The 24,878-nt window shown below is 42.6% G+C and overlaps 1 protein-coding gene and 1 pseudogene across 10 annotated transcripts in view; both read left to right on the forward strand.

Moving 5' to 3' along the window:
- Positions 1-269: 269 nt before the first annotated feature.
- Positions 270-24,878, forward strand: part of Abi1 (abl interactor 1) — an 89,786-nt gene continuing 65,177 nt past the window's right edge. For 4 of the 10 annotated variants that reach the window (XM_052156254.1, XM_052156255.1, XM_052156256.1 and 1 more), the window contains exon 1: positions 274-520. In XM_052156254.1, the coding sequence (XP_052012214.1) occupies positions 404-520 (117 nt within the window). In that variant the 5' untranslated portion in view covers positions 274-403. Of the gene's footprint in view, positions 521-24,878 lie in introns of all 10 variants that reach the window. The other 6 variants (XM_052156258.1, XM_052156260.1, XM_052156261.1 and 3 more) reach the window with 3 other exon arrangements.
- On the forward strand, positions 20,308-23,165 carry LOC127665182 (prohibitin 1-like; annotated as a pseudogene).

Below are 24,878 nucleotides of genomic sequence, written 5' to 3' on the forward strand. Positions count from 1 at the left end.
ATCTTCTGGGGTCTTGAGAAGATTAGATTTAAAACTGTATGGTAGGTCTTGGTTCTTTAAATTTCCTTCCAGATAGTTTTTGGAAGCTCTTTAGACGCGTGCGCGGCCTAGCCAAGCGGCAACTACAGTTCCCAGAAAGCATTGCTAGAGTGGGGCGGGGTGGGAACTCTCGTTGTCATGGGGGAAATGATTCTCGCGAGAACATGAGCCTGTGGCGGCTGTGCGTCCAGGGTGGAGGGGGGCGGGGAGAGTAAGGAGGAAGAGGAGGAGGAGGTGCAGTCCCACAATACCCGGCGGAGGGCGGGTGGGTGGTTAGCGTCTGGTCTGTGCGGAGCTCCGGTCCCCGGCGGACTCAGCTGCCTCTGTCTCTAACGCGAGAGGAAGCGATGCGGAGGGGTGGAAAATGGCAGAGCTGCAGATGTTACTAGAGGAGGAGATCCCGTCTGGCAAGAGGGCGCTGATAGAGAGTTACCAGAACCTGACCCGGGTGGCGGACTACTGTGAAAACAACTACATACAGGTGAGGAGCTTGAGCGGCCGGCGGGGGCGGCTGGCGCGGCTGGCAGGCTGGGCGCGGTGGGAGCTGCCCTGCTCCGCCACCCTCCGCCCCGGCCCGAGCGGCCGCCGCCGCGGTGATACAGGAAGTGGCCGCCGCAAGAAAATGGGTGAGGAGCAGGGCCGCCGCGGGCGCCGTCGGCCCCGATGCCGCTCCCCGCGTGCCCAGCCGGCTGGGCTCCCCGCAGCCTGCCCCGGCTGAGCTCTGCTTCTCGCAGTCTGCCCGGCCCGGCCGTGCGCCCCACCACCTGCCCTGGCTGAGGTCTGCGCCCAGACCCCGCAGCGTTCCCGGCCAGGGCGCTGTTTCCTGCAGCCTCCCCAGCCTGGGCGTACTCCCTGCAGCCTTCCCAGGCCGGGTCGTGCTCCCGGCAGTCTTTCCTGCCGGGGCTCTGCTCGTTGCAGTCCTCTCTTCTTGGTCCGGTTGTATTCCGTGTTGCTTCTTTTGGCTGCGGTTGGTCCTAAGAGCCCCACAGCCTTCCCTGGCCGGGGTCGATCCTGGCTGAGGTCCTCTTGGAAATCCCGCAGTCTCCCTTGGTCGCCTTGGACCTCTCAGACTTCGCTGTCGCCCCTGTGTCCGGTGTGATGAGCCTAGGACCCGGACATCAGCGACAGGAATGGGCGAGGAAGGAAAAGCGGGGTGTGTGCCTTTGGAGGGTGGGGTGGGGGTGATTATGTCAGTTCATCCTAGAGGGTGTGCCTTTTATTTATTAAAATTGTCACGAGTCACATTTGTACAGACCTCGAGTGAGGGAGTGATTGCTGGGGGCTTGATACAGTTCATCTTAAAATTCTTTTAATTGAAGGAAATCCTCTTGCCTAGCAATTTTCAAGTCGGGCTTTTCCTCCTCCTCCTCATATTTACTTCCGCTTTAGCATAATGTATACTCAGTATTATAAAGCACGAATGATTCATAGGGAAATTCAGTGGGAAATGTCTTAAATAACTTTTCTTCCTCTAAATGTTCTTGGACTGTTGCCTTCGAATGCAGTGTTATCGTGGTTGCTTACATTCTGAGATTTCTTTCTATCCTGAGTTAATATACAGAAGAATATGACTGAAGTAGATTAGCAAACATTATTTAGCCTAAGTCATAATATAAAAATGCTTCTTAATTTATCAGGAAAATCTTGGCACTTTTACTATGCCATGCTTGCTTGTGTTGATTAGTGATTGTAAGTAAATTGTATGCAGTAGTTTGGCTTGTGGTCCCAATGGTTGTGTAAAAACTAACAGTTTGCACTAGAAGCAAATAAAGTAGTGGAATTCTTTGTATCAGATAATGAGACTGAAATTCACTTCTTGTTGATAAGGCAAAACCAGCAGTCTTGGAAAAGTTAGGGTTATTGTACTTCAGACCAGCGGCATTTCTTAAAGTGCCTTTCATGTGATTATCCTTTTCAGGAGCCACTAGTTTCTGTGCTAGTGGAGGCCTGTAGACTTTGTTTTCAGAGGGAGATGCTGTTTTGAGACTTGTTTGAATATTTGTCACTTTCCATATTAGTAACATTCTATCTGGAGTGGTACTCCAAGGAATTTGTCTTCATACTTTCTTTTCCAGCCTTTGACTTTGGTAATCTGCTGATAAACTTGTTGAATGCTTTCTGTGTCTTCTGTATAACTTGCTTTTGAAAACTATACGGCTGTTTAAAAACACATTTAAAGGAGCAGAAGGGTCGCCTTAAGAGCAGTTGGTGCTTTTACAGAGGACACAGGTTCAGTTCCCAGCACCCTCATGGTGGTTCACAACCATCCTTAACTACAGTCCCAGGGGATCCATGTCCTCTGCTGACACCTGTGGGCACCGACATGTATTCAGTGTACGTACATACATACATATATACATATACACACATACATACATGTAGGTAAAATGAATAAGTCTATGGGTGGTGGTGGCGCCCCCTTTAATCCCAGCACTTGGGAGGCAGAGGCAAATGGAGGCCAGCCTGGTCTACAGATTTCCAGGACAGCTAGGGCTGCACAGAGAAACCCTGTCCCAAAAAACCACCAAAAAAAAAAAAAAAAAAAAAAGTAATATGTTAAACCTATTTTAAAATTTTAAATAATACAGAAATGTGGATATAGTGTGGAAATAGAAGAGTGATCTTGTATTTTATAGATACTAACAAGTGTACATCTTTTCTTTATTTTAGTGTGAAAGGCCTTGTAGTTTGTTGCCTCTTTGGTTCCCAGCACTTGCTTGAGGCAGGTTCCAACTGCCTGTAATTTCAGCTTGGGGGGTAGGGGAACCTACCACCCCCTGCTGGACTGCATGGGGACCTGCACTCAGGAGTGCATGGGCACACCTACACACTATTAAGAAGCGAATAGACACACAATTTAAAGCAACCCACTTTAATTGGTAATAGTGCTACTTAGGTTAAGTAGTTGTGTAAAGTTTGTGTTTGTTTTCAGACACAGTCTCATTCTAGACCAGGCTGCTGGACTCTCCATGCTCCTGTCAGCCTCCAGAGGCCATGTAGCTGCCATACCCAACTGATGTGGGAAAGGTTTTTTAGGGGAGCAGGGGACAGGGTCTCATTATGCCATCTTAGCTGGTCTGGAGCTTATTACATAGACCAGGCTGGGTGACAGAGATCCCCTCTCTGTCTCATCACTGATGTTAAACATGAATCACCATGCCTGAGGAGAAAAGTTGTCATACCTACTGTGAGACAATTGCTGTGTGTTTTACCCTGATAATTATTTTGTTGTTTTCTTATGTTTTAAAAATTCAGCCCTGTTCTGCTGAGAAGTTATTTTGGCGAGTGCTTGGGCTTTGGGCCCTGCTGAGTTAGTACTTAAAATGAGTCATTAAATGCAGATCTTATTGAAAGATTCTTCAGCTGTCTTAAAAAAGATGGAGTTTTAAAGTTAATGGGGCGCCGGGCAGTGGTGGTGCACGCCTTTAATCCCAGCACTCAAGAGGCAGAGGCAGGTGGATTTCTGAGTTCGAGGCCAGCCTGGACTACAGAGTGAGTTCCAGGACAGCCAGGGCTAAGTTAGAGGGAAATAATAAAATTATAAGATATTTTTATATCGATATTGAGAAAAGTCTTTTCTGTCTCTGATAGGCGGTAGCATTTTTCCTGGTAGATTAACTCAAGGACTATAGATCCTTAACTTGAACACAACAGTTAGTTTAGGGTTGTTACTGTCTTGCTGTGGGACTGGCCTCTCTTGGGGAACTAGGAAGAAACCTAAATGAACAGTAGAAACTGCTTAAGAAAAGTTGCTTAGGGTCAAGATTGCTAGCTCAGATCAAGATGGGAAGGTCTTGGAAAAGTTATGGTTATTGTAGTTCAGACCTGCGGTATTTCTTAAAGTGTTTTTCATGTGATTATCCTTTTCAGAAGCCACTAGTTTCTTTGCTAGCGGAGGCCTGTAGACTGTTGTCAGAGGGAGATGCTGTTTTGAGACTTGTTTGAATATTTGTCACTTTCCATATTAGTAACATTCTGTATGGAGTGGTACTCCTGGGAATTTATCTTCATACTTTATTTTCCGACCTTTGACTTTGGTAATCATAGAACTTCACTTTATAAAATTTGCTGGCTGAAATTCTACCAACATCATTTGGATTGGCAAATATTTTTGTTGTTGTTGTTGTTGTTTTCGAGACAGGGTTTCTCTGAGTAACCCTGGCTGGCTGTCCTGGAACTCACTCTGTAGACCAGGCTGGCCTCGAACTCAGAAATCTGCCTGCTTCTGTGTCCCAAGTGTTGGGAATAAAGGGGTGCGCCACCACCGCCTGGCCTGTCTTTTTTTCTCAAGACAGGGTTTCTCTGTATAGTACTGGCTGTCCTGGAACTCACTCTGTAGACCAGGTGCAAATATATATATTTTAAATATTACTGTTTTTAAAAATGTCTGTCTGTCTCAGTGTTATAAGTGTTGACTCTTTTTCTACCATATGGATTCTGGGGATTAAACTCAGAGTTACCAGGTTTAGCCATTACGCTGACCCTAAATTCTTATGTTTTCTCACACAACGGTCTTTAGTGAAGAGCAACAATAAAGTCTGTGCAGTGCTTTGGATCAGCAGGAGGTTTAATACTTGATTGTTGAACAACATAGATAAGGAGAACCAGTCTTAATTGATCCTGTTTATTGAGTGCCTATTGTGCTGTAATCTTTTTTACTTTGTATTTAATCCTTATAAGCTCTCTGTCATAGGGAGTGCCCTCATATAAATGAGAAAATTAAGACATAGAAAAGTTAAATAAATTTTGCTTGGGTATACATTTAGTGATTGTCACATTTTTTGGGTGTGACAGACTCTACGGGGTGGGTGGAGTAGTTTGCATATCACAGAGTTTTCATAAGAATCTAGACCTCAAACTAGTTCAATAATAGAGTAAGGAGACCTGTTGGACTAGTATGGGAACTTAACAGTTCCAGCACCATTCTTTTGAAAAATGCATTCTAAGTTCTAAGCTGCAAACGGGAGAGCAGGTAGGCTTGTACTTTGGAGTTTTGCCAATAAGTCTCAGGCTGGCTTTTCTCTGAGCTCAGCAGTTAAGTGTGCAGCTGCTCTTCCAGAGGACACAAATTTGATGCCCAGCCCCCCATATCAGGAGGCTTACAACCAGCTCCAGGAAGATCTGATACCTCTGGCTTGTGTAGGGACCTGTGCTCCCATCAGCTGTGGTTTTAATCAACAGATAGTTTTGTTTTTAGTTTGCTTACCAATTGTTTGTGTCTTTGAGTTTGATTTTTTCTTTTTGCCTCTTGTAGCCCAGGCTAGCCTCATATTTATAATTTAGCTAAGGATGACCCACAGTCATCTTGCTTTTACACAAGTATGTGTACCACTATACCTAGTCTTCCACATTTGTCATGGAAAATATTTTTTTCCTCCAATAGAATTGGTTTAGGGGATATTTTGGACCTTTTTTTTAAAAAAACATTTACTTACACCCTTTTTTTTAAAATCTAATTTCTAACACATTCATATTCATTAGAGGCTGACTTTATAAATTAACCCAGAGGGGAAAAACACATAAACAAGCAGCAGTATCTGTGTTCAGATTTAGGTGCCCACATAAAAAGCCAGTGTGGCCTGTTTGTAACCCCACCCCTGAGGACAGGACCCTGAGCTCTTGGGTTGACTGACTAATGAGCTAACCTGTATAAACAGCAGGCTTCAGATTCAGCAGGAAGCCCTGTCTCAAGGGGATGGGTGAGTAATAGGTTAGGATGACTGATGTCCTCCAGCACGAGCATGCTGGTGTATGCATTCATGTGCATATTCCCAACACACAGGCAAATATATATACATATGATTTAAAATAATAAAAATAGTGCTGTTGGGCAGTGGTGGTGCGCACCTTTAATTCCAGCGCTTGGGAGGCAGAGGCAGGTGGATTTCTGAGTTCGAGGCCAGCCTGGTCTACAGAGTGAGTTCCAGGACAGCCAGGGCTACACAGAGAAACCCTCTCTCTCTCTCTCTCTCTCTCTCTCTCTCTCTCTCTTTTGTTTTGTTTTGTTTTGTTTTTTTTGAGACAGGGTTTCTTTGTACTCTGTATAGCCCTGGCTGTCCTGGAACTCACTCTGTAGACCAGGCTGGCCTCGAACTCAGAAATCCACCTGCCTCTGCCCCCCAAGTGCTGGGATTAAAGGCTTGCACCACCACCTCCCGAGCCCTGTCTCAAAAAAAAAAGGGGGGGAGGCTGTTGAGATGGCTCAGCAGTTAAGAACACACTGACTGCTCCTCCAGAGGTCTGAGTTCAATTCCAGGCAACCACGTGGTGGCTCACAACCATCTGTAATGGATCTAATGCCCTTTTCTAGTGTGTCTGAAGACAGCAATAGTGACAGTATACGCACATATATAAAATACATAAATAAATAACAAAAAGTAAGCTTTAAAACAATAAAAATAAATCTTAGCTGGGTTTGGTGGTGCATGATTTTAATTCCAGTACTAGGGAGGCAGAGGCAGGCAGATCTCAATGAGTTTGAGGCCAGCCTGGTTAACAAAGCATGTTCTAGGCTACCATTACTACATGGTAAAATCCTCTTATTTGTCTGTCTGTCCGCCTGCTCATACTATCAAATTACAAATGGGAACAAAAAGACATTAATTTTAATACAAGCTTCCAAATGATACGTAGCCCTAAAATATACTCAGTAATTTTCTTTGAGACTATTATTATTAAGAACTGATGTGGCTGTTTTATTTTATCTTCTGTGGAGGAAACATTATTGCTCAAGGTTTTGATCTGTGGTTGTGTGGCAGTATTGCTTGTGTGCTTATGATACAGCATATTGCAGTGGAGATAATGTAGGAGATGAAAACCTTCAACTCATGATGGCTGGGTATATCAGTCAGGTTCTCTAGAGAAAGAGAGCCAGTAGCATGAATATAAGTTACAAAGGAATACAAGAAATTGGTGTACACAATATGAGTTGGACTGTGCAGCAATGGCTGTCTGTATTCTGGAGAAGCTTCACACCCAGTAGCTGCTCAGTCCCCTGGGGTGGCTGCCTCAGCAGCCTCGGTGCTGAAAGCCTGAAGGATTCCTGGAGAGCAGTAAGTGGTTTCAGCTTGTCCTGGAAGGTCCAAGAAGCTGTGGGGCAGGAGCGGTGAGTAGTAGGGTAGATGGATTCAGCAGTAAGGAGCAGAGATGGGCTCCTGTCTCAGACTCCTGATAGCTGGGTTACTTACTGCTGGAGGGTCTGTCCATTTTAGGGAGGATCTTTCCCCTCAGTCAGTAGGATTTTCTTTTCAAAGTACATTGAAAGGATAATAGGAAAAATAACAATGCATTTTGATATAAAAGAAATAGTTGACTTGATAATTTTAACAGTATACATATATAGCAGACTTTGCAATTGTCTTTTAGTGGCACCACTCTGTTGACTCAAATAAATATGTTTACTCTTGACTCTGTCAATTTTCTCCACTTATAAAAAGTTTTAGAATTAATTGGAAGTGTATCCATGTTCATAACAAGAATTCTGAAAGCAAATAGAACATCTTAAGAATGGTAATGTGGCAGCCGGGCGGTGGTGGCGCACGCCTGTAATCCCAGCACTCTGGGAGGCAGAGGCAGGTGGATTTCTGAGTTCGAGGCCAGCCTGGTCTACAGAGTGAGTTCCAGAACAGCCAGGGCTATACAGAGAAACCCTGTCTCCACCCCGTCCCCCCCCCCCCCCCAAAAAAGTCATGACGCAAAGAATGGTAATGTGTTTTTGTGCTAAGTGTTCCTGATATGATGGTGGCCTGGTGTGATGGCTGTTGCCTGTAATCTTAGGTAGGAGGGTCACTACAAGTTCATGGCAGCCTGTTGCGGTACAGAGTAATCCAAGTTAGCCTAGTCTAGACTGAGACCGTGACTCAAACAAATGACAGAAATTCACTGTAAAACTACTAAGTTCTTTCTTTCCTCTCTCCAGCTCCTCCTCCTCTGTCTCTCTGTCTGTCTTCCCTTTTATGTAGCCCAGGCTGGTTTCTGACTGGTAGGTAGTTGAGGGATGACCTTCAATTCCTTTCTGTCCCTTTCTTCCATGCTCTGGAATTTAGAACCATTGTGCTGTGCAGTTGTTCATGACTCTTCACAGCTGTGTTATCCTACTTGTTCCTGTATTCCTGCCCCAAACCACCACTAGTTCATTTGATAGGTCTTATTTATTTTACTTTTTCAATAGGTCTTATTTATTTTACTTTTTCATCGTGGACACGTGTGTTTGTGTTGGGAGGGAGAGATAAAAAGATGGATACATGGATGCACGCAGATGCCTCAGTGCCCATTTGGAAATCACAGCCGTCGAGGGTTGGACCGATCCTTTTACTGTGGTCGGATGATTAACCTGGGGTTCAGGTTATTAGGTTTTCCCTGTCCAGCAGTTTCTCTGCTGAACTATATTTTAGCCTCCCTCCACCCCCATTAATTCTTAAGTGACATAAATAATTCCTTTAGTTTTATTTAGTATATTTTTGAGACCGTGTCACTGTGTAGCTCAGGCTGACCCAAAACTCATGGCAGTGTCTTCCCTGTATCTCTTAGAGTGTTGGGACTGTAGTGTGAAACACACCTCACCTGTTTTTTTTTTTAATGGAATATAATGCTCCAGTATGAGGAGAGGCAATACTGGAGAATGTCTCCCAGCTGACTCACTAAATGAGTCATTTAAAAAAAAAGCAATCTGTTGGAATTCTGGCCTGCTCAACAAGAAGGAAAGCTTGCCTGGTACTGGAAACCTAGCCAACTACCCAGAGCTAGTGAAGTCATGGATCCTGGAAGAGAACCCACAACCAACCGTCACTTCTAAACCAGCATAATCCTTAACTATATTCTGAATATTTTTTCATACATAATATTTTGATCATATTATTTGCCTTCTCCCAACTCCTCCCAGGTCCTTCTTAACTCAAATTTCCTAAAACCAGCAACTCTCCAAAAGCAGAAAGAAACAAAACAAAACAAAACAAAACAAAACAGAGTGCACATAAAAATGGAGTCCATTTTGATTTTGTGTTGGTCAGTTAGGTTACTCCTGGGCATGAGGCCTGCCCTGCAGCGTGGTTTCTACACCTCCCAGTAGCACCTCATTGGAGGAAACTGATTTTCTTTTCCCAGCAGGTATCAATTGCAAATAGCTTCTTGGTTTCGAGTGGGACCTTGTCTATGCTGGTATTTTGCCTAGTTTGAACCTGTGCAGGGTTGGTGCCTGCTGTCACAGTTGCTGTGAGTTCATACAGACGCCTGTCCTGTTGTCTCTGGAAATGTTCATGACTTGGGAGTGTCTGCCGCCCCTGGCTTGGATGATCTTTCTACCTGTTAAATAGCTGCATTTTGCATAGATACATTTTAAATATTGATCTTTATGCCTCACGTCTCATCTCCTAACTTGGTTTTAAAACAGAGGGGGACCATTACAGAAAATGATAACAGAGGGGGACCATTACAGAAAATGACAACCCACAAAATGAAGGGTTGTGGCGCCCAGTTCTAACCGTTATATCTACAACACAACTCCTGCACCTAAGGCTCAGGGATAAGAGAGAGTGGGAAAGATTCTAAGAGCCAGAAGATCAGGAAGTTTGATGCGGGAGTATCTCCTAGAAATTACAGAAGCTATACTCATGAGGTCTCACTAGCAGAGTTGCATAAACACGACCTGAAAAAGGACTGTACCAGTAGACATGCTAACGTGGGAGGGGGATAGCTCCCAAGGTCTCAACCCTAGACAAATAACTGCACCAACTAAAGAATTCAGAAAACTATTCTTCCCCAGAGAAATGTTCCTCCCCCTCCCCTAATTGTTTATCAAATATCAGAAGGTCAGTCCTGAAAACATACTTACAAGTAACATTATATGGACTGAACAGGTTGTATTTATGTGTTTAGGAATACACATATGTACACAGACATGGACTCAAACAGAAAAAGAGTCCTTGAGTTTGAAAGAGAGCGAGGTGTGGGTGTATGCATGAGTGGTTGGAAGGAGAAAGGGCAAGCTGGAAATGATACAACTGTAATCTTAAAAGGAAAATAAAGGAGCAACCTGTTTCTGTGTTTGGGCCAATCACAACCATTTCTTTGAACCAGTCACAGCCTCAGCCCCTAGCATTAATTACAGTCTTTGCAGCTTGGATTTTAGGTCCTCTGTAGTCTCACCTCTTAGCATCAGTCAGAGTAGTAAGTACTTCTACTCGGGGCAACACTCTCTCTCTGACCAAGGTGGCAATAGTTGCAGGGCACCTAGAGTTCCTGAAGGCATGTGATAGCAAAAGCCTGGTACCAGCTATTTCAGACAGCCCTAGCTGGGTTTGTTTCTTTAGGAGCTGCAGTCTTAGCATGATTACCTCAAGGTTTCCAGGGGTAGATGGTAGTCCAAACAGCTAGTGCCAGCATATATCTGACTCAAAGTAACTTTTTGTTTGGTTTTGTTTTGTCTTGTCCTTTGCAGACAGTGCTGTTCTTGAACTTGCTGTGTAGCTGAGGATGATCTTGAAAAACCATGTCCTCCTGTTATCTTTCAAGTGCTGGGATTACAGGAAAGCATTTATTGAATCCTGGCTTCTATTACATTTTAAAAAATATTTTGTATTTTTATGTATATGAGCGTTTTGCCTGCATCTGTGTCTGTATACTACATGCCTGCCTGATGCCCAGTGATGCCTGAAAAGGTGCCAGATCTCCTGGAACTGTAATTATGAATTGTGTGAGCCATCATGTGGGGTGCTCGGTACTGAATCTGGGTCTTCTGCAAGAGCACTAATTGTGCTTAATTTCTTTCCAGTTCTCTACCACAGCCACACCTGGCTTTTACATTTTAAATTTGCCTATTCTATATCCACTGTATTTGCTGTTGAGTAGACACTTGCTATAGCTTCCCAATGATCCTTTTGCCATTTTCACACATCTTCCTTTGACCAATTATCCCCCCTGAGCTTCTGTTGAGATACTGTGGTACTTTCAAAGTAGAAATCTGGGCTGATGCAAGGCTTAGGGGGTTAGAGCTTTGCTGCCAAGCCTGATGACCTGAGTCAGCCAAGGCTATGTAGAGAAGCCCTGTCTCAAAAAAGCAAAACATCACTGCCTGTTTAAAATCCTCTACTGATTGATGATTAATACGCTGCTATAGTTTGAATGATGGTACACCTTCAAAACTCATGTTACTGATGCCTTTTGGGAGATGCTTGTCATGGGAAAGTAAGTACTTAAAGGTTAGAGGGAGTGAGTTTAGCTTGTTTGCCTTTTGCCATATGAGGATGTAGGAAGAGACCATCACTACACAAAATGAATGTCCACAACTTTATTTTTGGCTGTTTTTCTTCTCTCTCTCTCTCTCTCTCTCTCTCTCTCTCTCTCTCTCATACACACACACACACACACTCTTGTTTTTTGTTTTTGGGTTTTTTTTTTTTTGGTTTTTTTTTTTTTGGTTTTTTTGGTTTTTTCGAGACAGGGTTTCTCAGTGTAGCCCTGGCTGTCCTGGAACTCACTTTGTAGACCAGGCTGGCCTCAAACTCAGAAATCCGCCTGCCTCTGCCTCCCAAGTGCTGGGATTAAAAGGCGTGCGCCACCACTGCCTGACAAGTACTCTAGGTTTTAAAACCTAAATAAGGGGTTTGAGAGGTGTAGAGCACTCAGTGCTTTTCCTTAGGATTCAGCTTCTATTCCTAGCACCCACATACTGATTTACAGTTGTCTGCAACTTTAGTTCCAGAAGTCTGGAACATCCTCTTCTAGCCTCTGCAGGCACCATACACATGTAGTACACAGACATACGTGTAGTTGAAATACCCTTACACATAAACTGTGAAATAAATTTCTGTTATTTATATATATCACAGTCTGTGATATTTAGTCGTAACAGCACACATTAAGATATGTAATAAGTTTCAGTGAGAACTGGGATTGGCCATACTGACTTCTTAGCTACTTTTTAGTGCCTGTGACAAAGCACTATGACCAAGACTTATGGAAGGAAGTGCTTATGGTTGCTTGCAGTGTCAGAGAGTGAGTTCAGTGAGTTTGTATTTATAATGGTAGGAGGCATGGCAGGCAGACAGGTATGGTGCTGGAGCTCTAGGTAAGAGCTTAAACCTGACACACACACACACACACACACACACAGAGAGAGAGAGAGAGAGAGAGAGAGAGAGAGAGAGAGAGAGAGAGAGAGAGAGAGAGAATGAATAAGGATAATGTGGCTGGAGAGTAGTTTCTGAGAGGGAGACAAGTAAATCAGAGAAATCATCAGGAGCCAGTTTGTGACCCATAAGAAAGAAGCTGGAGTTTACTTAAGTTTTATGGGGTGAGTTTATAATGGGAGTATTTGATTGACATTTCCCTTTTAAGGACAGAATCTCACTGTGTAGTCCTGGCTGACCAAAGACTCACAGAGATCTGCAAGTCTCTGCCTCCTGAGTGCTGGGATTAAAGGTGAGTGCCTCCATTTTGCTGGGCTTGACTTTGTAGAGGATTAAGCTGCTCAGTGGGAAACAGACTGAAGGAGGCAGAGCAGAATCTGCCTGCCAGTGGGGCGAGTATAAGCAGTTGGCAGGTCTGACACTGAGGAATTAGAGCAGGTTTGTGTGTGTTGAAGTGGGAAGTGTATGTTGGATTGCACATGGTGCAAGAGAAAGGGATCTTAAGTATGCTGCCCGCTTTAAGTGCCACTCTGTTCCCTTTAGCATGCCAGCAGATGGTTGGGCCCTGGGGGTGGGTTGCAGGGAGAAGAATATGAAGGTGTCTGTTTTGGTTATGTAAAGTATGACATATCTATTAAGCATATGGGCCATTTGGCCATGCTGGAGCTCAGGAAAAACTATGTACAATATGAAAAATACCATACTCACTAATATTACTAAGGTCTCATTGGAAAAATTTTAAATATTGAAGAGCTTTAAAGCTCAAGTTGATACTTGTGTTTTCCCAAATTCTTTTTTTTTCTTTTTCTTTTTTTTACTTCAGAGCAAATTTTGTTTATTGATGATAAGTCTGTTTTTTGGTTTTTTGGATTTGGTTTTTTCGAGACAGGGTTTCTCTGTATAGCCCTGGCTATTCTGGAACTCACTCTGTAGACCAGGCTGGCCTCCTAACTCAGAAATCCGCCTGCCTCTGCCTCCCAGAGTGCTGGGATTACAGGCGTGTGCCACCACCGCCTGGCTTGATGATACGTCTTGATGATTATTTTCCTTTAATGACGAGTTTTGTCCTCATCAGCAGGAGACTGTCTACCAGTACTTAAGCCTGAAAGTAGTAGTTGGTGTGTCAGGTTTTAAAAAAGTAATTATGATATATAAAAATGGTCTCATTTTACAAGTAAGTTGTATTGCAGCTTTTCCCTAAAGACAACTATAATATGTAGTATGTAAGAGGTAATTTTCAGGTATTTAACTTCTCTTGTGGGAAGAAGGTGAGATAGGGTCTTACCGTGTGTCTTCAGCTGGCCTGGAATTTGCTGTATAGATGAGGTAGAACTCACGGAAATTCATCTGCCTCAAAACCCCAAGTGCTGGATTGGAAAGCTGAAGGCCACCTTGAGCTACATAGGGAGAACAAGTCTGGAAAAAGGTTTGACCTTGATTTTGTGAACAATTCTTTCTTAAAGTAGATCATACTAAAGAACCTTTGTTGACTTAATAAGCTTAATAACTTCCTCTGCAGCTGGGCAGTGGTGGCGTATGCCTTTAGTCCCAGCACTTGGAAGGCAGAGGTAGGCGGATTTCTGAGTTTGAGGATAGTCAGGGCTACACAGAGAAACTCTGTCTCAAAAACAAAACAAAATAAAAACTTCCTCTGTAGTAATGGGAGCCTGAATTTTAAAAATTATAGTATACTTGTTAATATATTTATATATAGAGTGACTCTGACTAAAGTAGATTGGTAATCTCAGAAATTTAGCTACTTATGCATGAATCTTCTTGGAATAATACATAATATGTGTTATTTCAATAATTTTATATAGAGGGACTAGAGGTGGTTAAGAGCATAGCACTTGGTGTTCTTTTGGAGGACCTGAGTTTGGTTCCTGGCACCCACATTGAGTGGTTCATAATCACCTATACTTCCGTATAGGTTTCAATCACCTATAATCCTCAGCTCCAGGGAAGCCAACATTATTCTTTTGCCTTCTGAGTGTATCTGCATCATACGTGCATACTTACACAAATATATATGATGAAAAAAAAGTGAGGAACTGGAGAGATGGCTCAGTGGTTAAGAGTACTAGATGTTCTTCCAAAAAAGCACCAGAGTTTATATCCCAACACCCATGCCACATGGCCCACAACTGCCTGTAATCCTAGTTCCAAGATCTGACATCCTCTTCTGGCTTTGGTGAAAATTCCCTCACATGTCGCAGACATTCAAATTAACACACAGAAATAAAAATAATAAATGTTAAAATCTTTGAATAGGTATTTAAATTCAGAGCCATTCTGTTCTGTATATTTAATTGCCAATGAAACCGATGAGTTTTAAGACTTTCTTGTATTTGCTTTCTAGAGTCTGTGTCAACCAGTGATTACTTACATGGTTGCTTTTAGGCTGTTGTTCAAATGACTTTTAGGAAAGAGTGAAAAATAGCTTTTTACTTTAAAATGATGACACAATTATTTTAAATTTGAAAATGTTTCAAATTGGAGTTAAAGAATTCTTGTTGGGCTGGATAGATGGCTCAGCAGTTATGAACACTCCTTTATTCTTGTAGAGGATCTGAATTTAAGTCCTCCGCACCCGCATGGTGGCTCATAAGCACTGTAATTCTAGACCTAGGAGAATCTAATGACCTTCAGGCCTCCATGGGCACCAGGTGTGCATGTGGCACATATACATGTAGGCAAAAGACTCGTGTGTATAATTTAACCTTCCCCCGCCCCAGACCTAAATATGTTGTTGGAAGCTGGTGAGGTAAAAATGTATTTCCTCTGAAGCTCAAATTCTGTTCCCAGAGCCCATGTAGTGAAGGAGACAGCCAGTGCTCACAGCCTCTCTCACAGCTTGTCCTCTGACTGCCACACATTTTAACACCCACTGATAAATGTTGAAAAAAGAAGCCCGTTGTTCATGTCCATTGTACTTATAAATCTCCTTATTTAGAACACACACACACATAATATACCGAATATACTAAAATAAAAAATAATGCATAAAAATAGAAGTGACTGTATGAGAAAAAGAAAATAATTGAGGGTTTTTTTATTTTAACTGTTTGTCTGGCATTCTCTTTACTTTTTATTTGACAGGATCTCATTAGGTTAACCTCTCAATTGTATTTTCCTCCTAATTCCTATTGTTAGGAATTCCTAAAGCAAATTGCGCCCTACTTTTCTCATGCCATCAGTGTGAGGGAGCTCAGTTGGGGTCCTGAGGCCATGTATAGGGCAGGCTGCTCCCTCTTTTACTTGACACCCTTCTTTGGGTGGTGGTTGTTGCTGTGGTCATACTTCGAGATGCAGTTTACAGCATGGCGTGAGGTGAGCATAGCACTTGCTGCAGATCATCATGTCCTAGGTTTATGTACTTCAGGGAAAGCTGTCACAGTGAGGGCCAGTTAGTAGCACTGTTGAGACAGTGTGATCACATTCTTGATAATGTTACTGGGCTTGATCTCAAGAGCTATATGGTCTTGTGAGTCAAGGTCTTCTCAAAGACTTGCATCCTGTCTGTCGGTGAGCTGCCCTGTTGAAGAGAAAGAGCTTCGTTCAGTTCTTGAGCCTCTTGTCTTATTAACCTCTCAAATGCTAGTATTACAGGTCTGTACCACTATGTCTGGCTCTTCATTTTATTATATACATTTATTACTTTTGTGAAAGGCTTTGAATGAGTGTATTTTTCTGTTAAACCATGTCTTTTTTTTTTTTTTTTTTTTTTTTTTTTTTTTGAGACAGGGTTTCTCTGTATAACCCTGGTTGTCCTGGAGCTCACTCTGTAGACCAGGCTGGCCTCAAACTTAGAAATCCGCCTGCCTCTTCCTCCCAGAGTGCTGGGATTACAGGCATGCGCCACCACCGCCTGGCTCAAACCATGTCATTTTAAAAAGGTTTGATATATCTGTTTTGTTTTTCTAACTTCAGGTTCCATTAAAGTTTCTAAATTCATGTTTACCGAATTGTGGGAATTTGTCTTCCTATTTTGTCCTATGATGTTTTAATTGTTTTTGAGTACTGATAGAGTACCATAAAGATCCCAGAGGAAACTGGCAAACTTTCATATGATATCAAATTAGAATCACAGAGTTTCAAAATGAATGCTTAGTAAAATGAAATGTATCTAACAATCTGTAATGTGCTTCACAGTAGGAATATATTAGTTGCTTGTTAACTTATTCAGGAACTTAAAAACTGCATTCATCTTCTGTGTGAGGAGACAGAAAGGGAGGTCTGGAGGGAGAGAGAGAATATGAATGTGTTTGTGTGAGCCCGTGAACAGATATGTACCATGGTGTGCATGTGAAGATTAGAGGCCATCTACCGTTCGGGTCCTGCAGATCAAACACAGGTCTTTAGGCTTGGTAACAAGCCCCTTTACACATTGAGCCATTTTACTGACCTTTTGGTTTTAAAGTTTTTTATTTTTTATTCTGGTCTTGTGTTGTTCAGGCTGGCCTTGAACTCCTTATTCTTTTGCCTCCACCTTCCAAGTGTGGAATCACAGATGTGTGTTGGTCGCCAGCGTGCCCAGCTTGTTTAATTGGTTTTTTTTTGGAGACAAGGTCTCATTTGTTGCACAGGTTAGCCTTGAAGGCCTAGTCTCAAGTAATCCTTTTACTTTAGGCTTATCTGTTGGTAGAATTAAAGTTGCCAGCCACCATGTCACCATGTCTAGCTCAGCAACTTTCTACCTCCTATTATGCATTCCAGTGGTTTTGTCTATAAGATGTAATCACTCTCCTCAAATCTGTCTTTCTCACTAATCAAATAAATCATGAAACATAATAAATGATATAGAGAAAAACACATTGACACAACGGAGTTCCTCTATTCAGCTTGGTATGTCAAAGAAGACATTATTAGGCTTGAGATCTGAAAAATGTTAATCAGGAAAGCTGGGGTTGGGGGACGTTGCACACAGTGGTATGTATATAGATCAAAGGTATGTGAAAACAGTGATTTTTAACAGTTTATAAGCTTGGGTACTTTAGATTGCACAAAGTAAGGGAACAGTCTGTAAAGAGGTAGTAAGAACCAGATTCATTAAGACCTTATTAAACCATTGTAGTGATTTTGGCTTTTTTTCCCCTGGGACTGATGAAAAGGCACTGAAAGTTTTAAATCATGAGATGGCACTAATCCCAACACTTGGGAAGCTGAGGCTGAGGCCATTCTTGACCACAAGAGATCCTTATCTCAAAAAGGGGAGGTGGGGGGCTGATGGACTGTCTCAGGTGTTGAAAGTGATTGCTGCTGAGGACCCAAGTTTGGTTCCCAGTACCTATGTTATGTGCCTCACTGCTGCCTGTAACTCCAGATTCAGGGGATCTAGTACCTTCTAGCTTCTGTGGGAACCTATATTCACATGCACATGCTAACAAACATTTACGCATAATTTAAAATAAAATAAGTTGGGCTGGAGGATTGTTTCAGAGGTTAACAGCACTGGTGGTTCTGCAGAAGAACCAGGTTCAAGTCCCAGTATGCACATGGCAGATCACAACTGCCTGTAACTTTAGTTCCATGGATCCAACACAATCATGCACACATATATGCAGGAAGAACTCCAATATGAAGAAAATGAAAAAGTAAACCATAAAAAATAAAAATAAGTTGAAAAAACAATTGCAAATTAAAAATAAAGGATATTTTTGCCTTATAACATGAAGGCTCACACCAGTAATTTCAGTACTCAGGAGCTGAGGCAGCAGCTGCAAGTCAAGGTTATTTGGGGCTAATAGTTTCAGGTCACAGAGCTACTAGGTTTAGGGCTACAGAACAAGAGATCTTGCTTCAACCTCTATCCTCCTAAAATAGCCCAAAGCCTCTCCAAACTAAACTAAGGTTACATTTACGAGCAAAGAACAGAGTAGGAGGAAGCTTGAGCTGTACTCTGGAGAACTCTAGAAGAGATCTCTAAGAGGCTTGGTTTGGAGATGATAGCCCTAAGCAGTGGTGCAATTCTGGCATCAGCATGCTAGGCTGAGACTTCCTGCTCTTCTATTCTAGAAAGGAGAATGCTTGACACTTCGGTTGTGTTGAACTGGTGGTTAGGAGATTCATTAAACAATTACTAGTTGCCTGTTCTATGGAAGGTTCTGCCTTCTAATCATGATGTGGTATTGTGTTGCTTGTGTGATATAGAGATCGTTGGTTGATGGAAATATCTAAGAACATAGAAGTTGGCCTATAGTGTGTGTACACATGCAAATAGCCATCCTCACCTATATCTTTTGATGTTTTGTTTTAAGACAAGGTCTCTTGTAGCCCCGGTCTGGCTTTGAATTCCTCTTCTTTCTGTTCCAGCCATTGATGAAAGACATCTATGAAGAGAAAGCTCAGAGATGCCTGGGCATAGTAGTATATACCTGTAATCGCAATGTTCTGTAGTAGGAGGATTGAGAATTTCAGGCCAGCTTGGGCTATATAGCAGACCCTGTTCAAAAGCGTACTCTCCCTACAAACAAACAAAAACAAGAGAAAGCTCAAAGATGGCATATTTTACCTGTACTCATTTTCTACCATCATAAAGCGATTATGCCTGCAAAAGGCAGTTTGCACTCATAGAAGTGAATCTGTAAGACCCCTCTTTCTCAACCATTAGTACACAGTTGGTTCCTGACACTTTCCAGCATTCACTCCTCCACAGTGGGATTGATTGGCAGAACAGTGGGTTGAAGAATAGGAATAAAGCTTGAATATTAACTGGCTGTGTGGGCAGAAGTGGGGAGAAGGAGGGAAGAAGGAAAAAGGACTCCAGGGTCTCTCTCTGTATACCATTGTGGCATGAGGTTAAGATATATATATATATATATATATATATATATATATATATATATATATATATATATATATATATATATATAGTCTTTGTCTTTTAATGTTAATTTTGTTATTTTTTCAGTACTTTTCTGTATTATATCTCTAGTAGCATTTTTATATCTCTAGTAATTTCAAGACATATATGTTTTCTTTCTTTTTTTTTTTGTTTTTTTGTTTTTTTCTTTTTTTGAGACAGGGTTTCTCTGTGTAGCCCTGGCTGTCTTAGAACTCACTCTGTAGACCAGGCTGGCCTCGAACTCAGAAATCCGCCTGCCTCCACCTCCCAAGTGCTGGGAATAAAGGCATGTGCCATGCCCAGCTGATTTTTTTTTTTTTTTTTAAAGAGACCAAATTTCACTATGTAGTCCTGACTGATGTGAAACTCACTATATAGATTAGGCAGGCTTCAAACCCACAGAGATTTGCCTGCCTCTGCCCCTGCACCCCCAAGCTCAAGGGTCAAATGCATGTGATAATGAGTGATAAATCTTATAATGGTCTTGTTACTTAATATTTTATGGAATCATGGAAGTAAAAGCCCAATGTTGGACTAATTTATTATGAGGAACTTTAGTATCTGTGGTCTTTGTTAACCTGTTAAAAAACTTATAGGTGTGCTCAGCTAGAAAAAAATTTGAAGTCCTATCAAATCATGCTGATGTCCATCTAGAAACTTAATTTTTAATTAAGAAAATTAAATTTATGTGTGTGTGTGTGTGTTTGCCTGCCTCTGTTCGTGTGTGTGTGTGTGTGTGTGTGTGTGTGTGTGTCTTGTCTGTAGAGGTCAGAATGTGGAATTCTCTTCCTTTACCTTTAAATGGATTGTAGCGATCAAACTCAGGTTGCGAGGTTTACATGGCAAGTGCCTCTGCTGTATGAGTAACCTCACAGTAGTGTTTTGTTATCTTTTACCTTTAAAAATATTTTATGTGTCTGAGTGCTCTATTTGCATATACACTTGCATGCCAGAAAAGGTACACAACTCCTTACAGATGGTTGTAAGCTACCATGTGGTTTCTGGGAATTGAACTCAAGATCTCTGGAAGAGCAGCTGGTGTTCTTAACTGCTGAGTCATTTCTCCAGCAACCCCAATTTTTATTTTTACTTTAAAAATTATGAACCATGCCAAAATGTTAGTCCACAAAACAATGAATGAGGGAGTTGCTGTGGAGGTCAGAGTGAAAGCAGGTGTGAATGGGTGCAGTAGGAGGAATCATGGCCGCCAAGGTGTTGGAGTCCATCAGAAAGTGAACTCTGCCTCATAGAAAATGGGCAGAATCCAGTTATCTTTGACTGCCACTCTTCAGCTATGGAATGTACTCGTTAACAGAGATTTGTAGAACATCAGCAGCATCATTGAACATCCAGCTGGTGGCCAGCCAGCCTCCTCCTATCTAAAACAGCATTGTGGAGATCTATGATGAGTGGTTGCTGCCTTCCTCACCACAGACACCTTCAAGTCAGTGGTGACCTGCTTTGATGCTAGAGAGTTGATCTAGCTCTCTAGAGCTAGATGAGTATCTAGGCAGGAGAACCATCCATGACCTCGCAGAGTGAGGGCCAGCATTGGGGCTTATCCTAGATGATGTGTCCCTCACACAGCTGACCTTTGCCAAGGAGTTCACAGAAGCAGTGGAAGCCAAACAGTTGGCTCAGCAGGAAGTAGAGAGAGCCAGATATATGGTGGAAAAGGCTGAGCAGCAGAAAAAGGCAGCCATTGTCTGGTGAGGTTGACTTCAAGGCAGATGAGCAGATGATGGTCAGCTCACTGGCCACAGTAGATGATGGCCCAGTGGAGCTGTGCAAGCTTGAAGCTGCTGAGGCTACTGCTGCATATCAGCTATCCTGCGCTCAGACACTGCCTACCCGCCCGTGGGGCAGTCTGCTCCTCCAGCTTCCCCAGGGAGGCCTCCTCTGCTTGTACCTTCCCAGGCCAAGTGGGTCATGCCTTGATTATTCTGAATGATGTCTTCCTTCTGCCCCACCCCAGAAATCACTTGTGAAAACTCACGATTAGTTTAAAAAGTGTAGGAAATAAAGGTAAAACCCCTTTAGATCTCTCTCTTTTTAAAAGATTTCTTTCTTTCTTTCATGTATGTGGGTATACTGTCACTGTCTTCAGACACACCACAAGATGGCATCAGTTCCCCATTAGAGATGGATGTGAGCCACCATGTGGTTGCTGAGAATTGAACTCAGGACCTCTGGAAGAGCAATCAGTGCTCTTAACTGCTAAGCCATCTCTCCAGCTCTCTTTAGATCTCTTAAAAACAAACAAACAAATCAATAAATGGAACAAACAGCAAACTAAAAAGCATCCCCATAGTAAAAGAAACAGTGGACAAAATGAAATAGCAGCCCCTGGACTGGAAAAATATACTTGCAACCTATATATCTGACAAATGCCCATATCTAAAGTTTATAGAGAGAGCTTACAGAACTCAGCAGCACAAACCAACATGATTAAACAATGAATGAATGACCTGTGTAGCTATCTCCCTATAGTAGGCATTGAAATGCCCAAGAAGCATATGGAAAGGCACTTAGTACTATGTGGGAAAATCACTTTGAGTTACTTAACACCTTATGGTTAACAGGGTGGCTACCATAAAAAAGATGAGGTGGTGGTCAGGTAGCACACATCTTAAGTCCAGTACTTGGGAGGCAGAAACAGGTAGATTCTTTTTAGTTTGAGGACAGACTGGTCTACCCAAAAGAAAAACAAAAGAAGCAGTGCTTGATTTCTAAGAGTCTGCTTTGCACATAAACTAACGTGGTAGTGAGATGTAACGCCCATGAGACCATATGTGATTCTTGGTGGAGGATGCTGATTTGAGGCTGAGGCTCACTAGGAATAATCTGGGTTTCTGGCCTCGGGGGTTCCTTGGAAGGGTTCAGGAGGATCTGAGAAGTTTGTGACTCAAGACAAATATGATGAAACCATGCATCCAGTCCTGCAACTCTCACTACCATGAGTGCAGATAAAATACTAGGATGTGGACTGTCTTACAGCTGTTGAACAAGGACTTTATTTGAATCACAAGTCTTAATTTATCCTGAGTTTTCTGGTCAGAAGAGAGGGTTCCTTCCATTCTTCTTGAGGACGCCTTGCCATGAATTTTGACAATACTTACTGAACTTGGCCTGTTGGGTGACATGATTTACCGTCTCACTGTTTTTGAGTCTAATACTGGGTCATTGGTAAGAAAGAACCTCAAAGGAAGTTAAGCCCTGACATTCAAGTGCTTCTGAGTCTGGGAGGGAGTGGTTTAGACAAAGGGGACTATGTCTCCTTGAAGGAGCTTCTTTAGATGCTTATCAGTCTTTTCCACTTTTTCTCAGTATGGAGGGTGCCAAACATAGTAAAATTGCAGTGACTCCCTGATGCCTTGGACATAAACTGGATTATCTCAGTCTTAAGGGTAGGCCTGTAGCTACTCTGGAGATTTTTAAGGATTGTGAATCTAGGGACTGTTTCTTTAGGTAGATTACAAGTTTTTGCAAGTAGACTCTTAAGTTGACTACATAGGAAAGGTTTTCTCTTTTGGATGGTAAAGCCTCTGCCCATTTCATAAAAAATACCTACCTGTACTAAGTTTAGAATCAGGTCTTTGTGGCATGTGTAAAGTCCTTTCCTAGATAGGTCTCATATCTTTGAGTTGGAGGAGCTGCTGGAGGCCTCTGCTTGAGGGATTGATCTTTTGGCAACTTAGTACCCTTGAGCTACCTATTGGATGACTTTGGATTGGTTTTTTTCAAGACAGGGTTTCTCTGTGTAGCCCTGGCTGTCCTGGAACTCACTCTGTAGACCAGGCTGGCCTCGAACTCAGAAATCTGCCTGGCTCTGCCTCCCAGAGTGCTGGGATTACAGGCGTGCACCACCACCGCCTGCCTGGATGACTTTTCTAATGTTCAAAAATATTTTCTTGCACAAGCAGAGTGTTCTATCCTAGAGGTATCAGTAAATCTGATGGAGAGACTTTAGAAATTTCCCCTGAATAGATTTGGTAACTCTAGCTGACTGGGAAACCATCTGCAGTGGTCTAGCTGACTCTCTTCTTTTGCACCCAGAGCTAGCTCTGTGGGGGAATATCGGAATCTCTCAGGAGCTAGCAGGGATTCTTCTCCAATTCTTGTCATGTGTGGGTGGTGTCATATCCCCCCCCCCCCCCCCACCGAGCTTGGGGTGGAACAGAGACAAATACGTTTCAAGGGGCTCTGGTCCAGCTGTAGATGCCAAAGTGTTACAGCACTTAGAAGAGAAGGGAAGAGGTTTGGATGGCCTGCACAGGGCAGGTAGCCAGGGTCCTGGGTCTCAAAGTGGCAGCAGCGACAGTGGTGCTTGTGGTGTGAGCCTGGCCAGCCAAGCAAGTCCAAGGTCCTGCTTTGAATGCTTCAGGAGAGAGAGCTCTTGCCTATGTGTTCCAACTCAATAAAAGCAGCCTCTCTCAGATGATCCTTGGTAAAATAACGTGTGCCCTTTATGCCATGTGAATGGACTTTATAAAGGTTTAGAAGTGGCATTTAGGGGTAGATGTTTCCTGTTGGCTCAGTTTGGGAAGTTACTGATGTTCTATTTGTATGGGGAAGGACTCTTAAGTGTTTTCTATGTGACTGATTACCATTGTCCTCTCAGTGGGTGTTATGGTTAGGTGTGCCAGAGCAGGTACAGGAGTGAGTGGATAGGAAGTGACTTGACTTCTGCTTATCTTGGAGATTTCCCGGGCTCTGAGCTCACTCAACTTTACCATTTCTTATGCTTGTCTGGTAACTGGGTCCCACATGCCCCATAGGGTGGGAAGAAAGATAGCATCCTAGAGTCTCCCATGAATGTTTAATGGAGGGGTCAAGTGGTATTTAGAAGGTCTCATTCTCCTGATAATCACAGGTGATTGTAGACTTAGGAGGCACATTTAAATCTGTACAGATATTACCTCTTTTCTGGTGGGATAACTCAAGGGTGTTAGTGAGAATAAGGAACGCACAAGCTTGGCAGTAGAGACTCTGAGGTAAGAGTGCCATGACAAAATCGTAACCATGGAAAATATTTGATTCTACCATTTGTGAAAGAGCTCCTGTTAGTGTATACTATTAAATCAGGCTTCTCCAGACTGGTTAGTTAAATCATGACAGGTGCAGCCTCTGTTAGGACCTTTTCACAGAAATTGAAGAGGTTGCTTTTCCCCCTCTGATATATGTGGCAAGATTTAAATCCCAGGCCGGAAGGGTCACTTTCCAATAAGGAGGGTTGTATTTAAGTAATTGACTGTCAGATAGCCCCTGTTTCCCCAACTGCTTTTGAGCTACAGGTTTCAAAAATCCAGTGTCTGTGCCCTGAGACCACCTGGCCACCTCTTGTCTAAGTCTGTACTTAGATAACCTACAAATTGTGTTTCTAAAGTAGGAGCCTAGGAGAGGGGTGCTTTTCAAATGCTTCTGAAAATCATGCTGAGATTTGGGGATCCATAGACTATTTGAGTGCCTTTGAGTTTCCCTTAAAGCTTGATAGCTTCCTAGCATATCCAGTTCATATAAGTTCTGCAATATCTAGGAAGGCTTACTTGTTTAAAGGTTTAAGGGAGGGTGAGGTTTAAAATGCGTTGGATATGTTGAAATCCCAAGGCTCTGATATTCTTCTACAAAAGAGTATAATTCTACAAAATTATACCAAATTGATGACCTTGCATTGTTAAGGTGGGCTTGTGTTGAGACACCTATTTTCAACCAAGAAATTTAAGAGACTTGGTGGCCTGGGAGATTGCTTTTTTATGGCCTACCTAAAAGAAGGCCATCTAAATATCAGAGCACTGTGGTTTGGTAATGTGTCTGATCTTTCAGGTCCTGAAAAGGGTTAGCCCTACAGAAGTGGAGTGTTTCCATCCCTG

The sequence above is a fragment of the Apodemus sylvaticus genome, chromosome 14 (genome assembly GCF_947179515.1).
Source record: "Apodemus sylvaticus chromosome 14, mApoSyl1.1, whole genome shotgun sequence".
In the NCBI taxonomy this organism is placed as follows: Eukaryota; Metazoa; Chordata; class Mammalia; order Rodentia; family Muridae; genus Apodemus; species Apodemus sylvaticus.